At 34.6% G+C, this 5940-nt stretch overlaps 1 protein-coding gene across 2 annotated transcripts in view; it reads right to left on the reverse strand.

Annotated features, from left to right (window-relative positions):
• Positions 1 to 208: 208 nt before the first annotated feature.
• The window catches only part of Tmed5 (transmembrane p24 trafficking protein 5), an 11221-nt gene continuing 5489 nt past the window's right edge, over positions 209 to 5940 (reverse strand). The window contains exons 3-4 of one of the 2 annotated variants that reach the window (XM_005359660.2): positions 4414 to 4597; positions 209 to 3379 (exon numbers count right to left, since the gene is read on the reverse strand). In XM_005359660.2, coding sequence (XP_005359717.1) covers positions 3161 to 3379; positions 4414 to 4597 — 403 coding nt within the window. In that variant the 3' untranslated portion in view covers positions 209 to 3160. Of the gene's footprint in view, positions 3380 to 4364; positions 4598 to 5940 lie in introns of both variants that reach the window. The other variant, XM_005359661.3, reaches the window with a different exon arrangement.

A 5940-nucleotide genomic window follows, 5' to 3' on the forward strand; every position in this document is an offset into this window, starting at 1 on the left:
GCGTAGAGATAACTGAGTACACTGGCAGTTCCAAAACAAAGTAGTATGACAGAAAAACTCAGAGAAGCTGGGCAGTGGTTGCCAAAGGCTTGGCTTTAATCCCAGCATTTGGGAGGCAGAGACAGGAGGATTCTCTGTGAGTTCAAGGCCAGCCTGGTCAACAGAGCTAGTTCCAGGACAGTTTCACGGAGAAACCCTGTCTCGAAAAACTAAGTAAAGGAAAAAGAAAAAAGAAAAAACATTACATGCTAAATTAATATGTCTTAAAATTTCTGATAATTTTCACTGGAGGTACAAAATTACAGGGACTTGGTTTTTGTTAATTTTAAGATAATGTCTAATGGTAAAAATATACCTAAATATATTTTGACTTGTAATTTATTTCAACAACATTTTCAGATGCTTATTTACCTTCTGTTTATTGACCTGGTAAAAGAGCACATAATCCAACTGCATCTCAGAATGCAAGTCATCTCTACACTTCTGTTAAACTACTTAGTAATTTATACAACTAACAAGATAAAAGTCAGATCAAGTGATGGCTTATTTGATTTAGTATAATTGAGAAAGCAACATTAAAAGACTCATATGAAGCAGATAATACACATTTAAAAATAAACATTTTGGTTTTTGCTTACAATTTTTGTTTTTATGACTAATACAGGCAACATGGTTCTTAATATCTTTTTATTTTTATCTATAAAAAATAAAATCTTTAACATTTGTAAGTTACTTTTTTCAATAAAGATACTACTACCATTTTAAATGGCAGGAAGTAACTGAATTATAGATTTAAAAATCAGTGGCACAAATTACATACACGGTGACGTTAGTGACAAGTACAGTGTTAGGTACAGTACAGTATCCGCTGTGTCAAAGAGGTAGAATTCTTAATCACAGTCTTACAGAAAAGACAGAGTACAGTCAAGTGTAGTCTGCTTATCAGTTATGGTACCTATAGATTGCTTCCCTTCCACTTGAAAGTGGAAAAAGGCTTTTTTAGGTAATGATCTCACTTTGTTCTGTATGTGCTGAGGAGTTTTGCTTAAAATACTGGAGCATTTTCTTGGCCAGTTACTGATCATATATGGCATTTATGTTTTGAAAAGCCTCTGAATAGGGAAAAATAAATCTCTATTCTCCCAAGAAGGAAAAAAATACAGTATTTCTCTGTACTATTCTGAGTATAAACTGTAAATGAAGTATTTCTGAGTACCTACCATATGTTTTGTGTGTGTGAGATAGCAGGGTAGTGGAAGATCATTATTGCTCAGTAAGAGTTATGGCAATATAACACACACACACACACACACACACACACACACACACACACACACACACATATAATGAGCACAATACCCAGATTTGGTTGTTCATTTTTTGTAATTGACAATACATTTATCATAACACTAAAGATGTGTGTAATTTAATTGTTTCATGATGAAGCTAAATTACTAGAACTTGAATAAGATTGTACTACAGACTAATAAGCTAGAAAGACAGCATTTTTGTGTGTATTGGCTTTTATATTCACATTAGCTGTTTATAATTTAGGATTGTTTTAATCCTTCAAAGTTATAAGTGACCATAGGTACTTAGGTATTATAATTTTGTGAAAATTATAATAAAACCTATATATGTAAATTCTCTATATATAGAAGGATGTGCATTTTATAAAATCTACCTGAACATTTATAATTGAAAACAGTAACTGTTGTGCTTTCCTGTCCCTTTAAGGGACTTTTAAAAAGAACAACAGTAACTAGAAAATAAAAACTATGACAAACATAATTTCTTCCAGTGAACTTCAAATTACCCTTCTCTGTTCTCTATTAGAATTGGGATAGCAAGGTGAGCCATTTGATTCTAGATATTATGGTTCTACTTAGGTGAACTTTCGTATTTAGTACTCTCAAGTTTATCTAATTTTTCCCTCATTCTGAGGATTTTGAGAACTTAGGAGCTGTTTATTTTGAGAACTTAGGAGCTGTTTATTTACATAAGGTCAGATCTTATGTCTCTCACACCTGCTGGTGACAATGTATTATCTAAACCAATAGCTATTGGCCAGATAACACCTTTAATCCCAGCACTTGAGAGGCAGAACTCCGGAGGTAGAGGCAAGTGGATCTCTGTGAATTTGAGGGCAGCCTGGTCTACAAAGTGAGTTCCAGGACAGCCAGGGCTACACAGAGAAACTCTGTCTGGAAAACAATAACAACCAAAAAAAAAAAAAAAAACCAACAAACAAAACCAATAGCTGTGTAGAAACCAATACAACAGTTTTGATGGGTAGTATAAAAATACATTCATTTTTATCTCAAATTTTATCTTAGCTAATGTCTTGACAGAATGCATCCTATTCATAAACATCAACTACCCTATTTATATCTTCACATAAGAAAACCTTTATAATGTCATTTCAATGAGAAAGACATTGCCTAATTTTTGAGGAAAGAATGTCCTTCCAATTTAATTATCAAAATGTTAGTTCTTGGAAATGTAAGCTAAGTTTATAAAAACTAATACTTTTCTATAATGTTTCACATTGTATTTGGTTATAAAATTCTTAAAAAAAGCCAGGCAGTAGTGGCACATGCCTTTAATCCCAGTACTCAGAAGGCATAGGAAGGTGGATCTCAGTGTTTTGAGGCTGACCTGGTCTACAGAGCTAGTTCCAGGACAAGGGCAACATAAACCCTGTCTTGAAAAAAAGAAAAGAAAAATTTTAAAAATATCATTTCAGTGGTATACATATAGTTACCTTTTTTGGAAAGATGTAATGGTTAGTCCATAATTATATAATCCTCAAATGATTTGCAAATTATTTTGTACCAGCCAATTTACAGAGAAAGTAAAAGCAAACTGGTGGTGTGTTTATGGATACTGTTCATTAATTTAATTTATACATATTTGGGAGAGATTTTTAAACCTAAAAAATGTTAATTGCTCCAATCAAATCTAAATTATATATGATATCCTGTTATATACATTTAAGTGTATAACTGGGTCAATAAAGTTATCTGGATATACAATGATTTTCCATAGTAAATTTTATATATCTTATATTAATTTCTGAAAATTAGTGATCTTGACTGTAACAGTGTATTAGAATTTTCTACCTCTTTTTTTTCAATGTTAAGTAATCTATGGTGGAGTTTTAAGTTCTACTTTTCCTCTTATCTTCAAACAGACTTTTCAGCATATAAACCTGAATACCTGACACTACCACCATGACCGTCAGATTCACCACGGACCAGAAGTTGACTCTGTCAAAGTTACTTTCTTGTATGTTTCGATCACGAGCTTCAAATGCTCTAAGCAGAGTTTGTATCTGACCACTTTTGCTCAGTCTGGACTTGATGCTGTTGATGGACTCCTGGAAAGAAATACAGTAATTTTTCTATTTAAAATACTAAGAACAAGTTTCTTCAATAATATGCTTTATGCTAGTTTTCAAAACCAAAACAATTTTTAAAATATATGAGAATATAATTCAGTTAAAAGACCGGTATGATTTGTGTCACCTGGAGATCCTCCATGAGGTTTTAAAATAGTAATAATATATTTAAATTTATTTAGCAGAGGAATAAAGATACCTTGAATTGAAGAGTCAAGATCAAAGTAATTGCATTGGTGTAGCACCAGGACTTTTACACATATCTCTCTTAACGTTCTGACAACCATAAAATATTTTTTCACAGTTTTTAAAAGACCAGCTGATTATATTTTTAGTTATTTGGCAGTTTTTACCTAATGCATTGTGTGACTATATTACACATTATACATTTGAGAGTTTGCTATGTCATCCAGGGAGGTCCAACACACATTATAACAATGCAAGAGTGTGGAGTGATGTAAGGCGTAAGGCATGGAATGCTGGCAAACCTTGCAGTGAAAAAGGTCCCAGCCCTGTCAACACCTCTAAGACTTTAGATCTGTGAAATTCACTTCAGATTTTTGACCTCTGGAACTATGAGAAAATAAGTTTAAACTTGTTTTTTATTTTTCAAATTGCAGTGTTTCTGCAAAAAAAGTATTTTTAAGATAAGATTCACTTGAGATAAGTGATTTGAAAAACTAATAAAAAGCTAAACGGGCCGGGCGATGGTGGCCCACGCCTTTAATCCCAGCACTGGGGAGGCTGAGGCAGGCGGATCTCTGTGAGTTCGAGACCAGCCTGGTCTACAGAGCGAGTTCCAGGACAGGCTCCAAAGCCACAGAGAAACCCTATCTCGAAAAACCAAAAAAAAAAAGCTAAACGTAAGCTAAAATTGAGATTTGAAATGATGTAAAATTATGGTGAAACCAATAGTTTTTGGAAAATATGGTTAAGAATGCTCACTTTAATCCCTGCCATACACTAAGATATCTGACCAATGAGCTGCCGTTACTTATTAATGTCCTACTAACCAGGATGTCCTCCAACTTCATCTCCAGCACATCCGTGTCAGGGATGTATCTTTTCCAGTCTTCTTGTTCCTGAGCTTCTTCTCCCATGTTATCCAGGATCAGTTCAAAAAAAATTACCTTCTCAGAAATGGTGCTAAATGTATTGTCAAAGCAGAACATGTAGTCACCAACTTCAGTCTCCACCCTACATTAAAACAAGGTCACATTTTTAGTACTCTGTACATCTAACCTTGACAATATATTCAAATACTTGCAATTTACCTGGTCAATTACATTAAATTATTTTAATCTTGTTTTGTTTTGTTATCAAGACAGGGTTTCTCTATGTAACAGTCCTGGCTGTTCTGGCATCCCCTTTGTAGACCAGGCTGGCCTCAAACTCATAGAAATTTGCCTGTCTCTACTTCCCGAGTGTTGGGATTAAAGTCGTGTACCACCAATGCCTGATCTAGTTTTTCTTTTTGGTGGGGGAAAGAATAGGATTCTATAATGAGTCTTACTCATATGCAAATATAGCAAACAACCTACTCTTCAATTGAGATTCGCCTTTAAACTGAGTTTTGTTTCCTTTTCAGAAGCAGTGATAGAACTGGAGAGATGGCTCAGTGGCAGAGAGCTCTCTGCCCTCAGAAGACTGCAGTTAGGGTCCCAGTATGCACACACCTGACTTTTAACTATAGTTTCAAAGGATCTGACATCTTTTTCTGACTGACAGGTGACATACACACAAATACAAAGGTTTTCCTTCAGGTTTCTGACACAAAATACTGTTTACAAAGATAAGAGATGAATGAGGTCTGTAACCAGTAACTGGAACTTTACTCTGTGAGGTTACCTGTACTGAATAAATACAATTCATATCTAAACTGAATTTAAGTCCTTGGTCTTGCTGGCTACTGTGGCTCTTGATACTTAATTGTTATAACGTGAATACAACCTGTAATGACCATGTTTTGTTAGTCTCATTTTTTCTATTTCCAGTTTGTATTTGCATTGGGCATTGTAACTGGTTTTACACTACACATTAGTTGATACTCATTTCTCTTCAATAATTTAGCACTATTTTCATATATTGCACTTCCTCTAATCTGTATTACACTGGGAGTTCATGTAATTGGTCATTTCTAGATGAAATTTAGCTCACATAGAATAAGATGAACATAGCCTATTATGGGCCAAGGTGAAGCTTGGTTGGCCTTCATTGCTTTGGTGCTGGGGACTAGATCAGGCCTCACATATACTAAACAAGTGATCTGCCCCGAAGCCACACCCCCAGAGCTAAAGCCTGGTTTTATTTCCAAATTAATAGACTTTTCTAAGATATTACTCAGAGTCTCCCTGTATTTTTTTTACAAGCTCCATTTTATGATTTGGATATGAAAATGTCCCAAAAGGTTTAGAGGTGACTGTATCGTGAGCATTGACTCAACTATTGGGAGGTGAGAAAGTAGATTGGGATTGGCAATAGTGTCTGCCCTTGAGAGTATATCTTGAACCTGGGACCCTTCTGTCTCTGTCTCTGTCTCT

This window comes from Microtus ochrogaster, linkage group LG1 (assembly GCF_000317375.1).
Source record: "Microtus ochrogaster isolate Prairie Vole_2 linkage group LG1, MicOch1.0, whole genome shotgun sequence".
In the NCBI taxonomy this organism is placed as follows: domain Eukaryota; kingdom Metazoa; phylum Chordata; class Mammalia; order Rodentia; family Cricetidae; genus Microtus; species Microtus ochrogaster.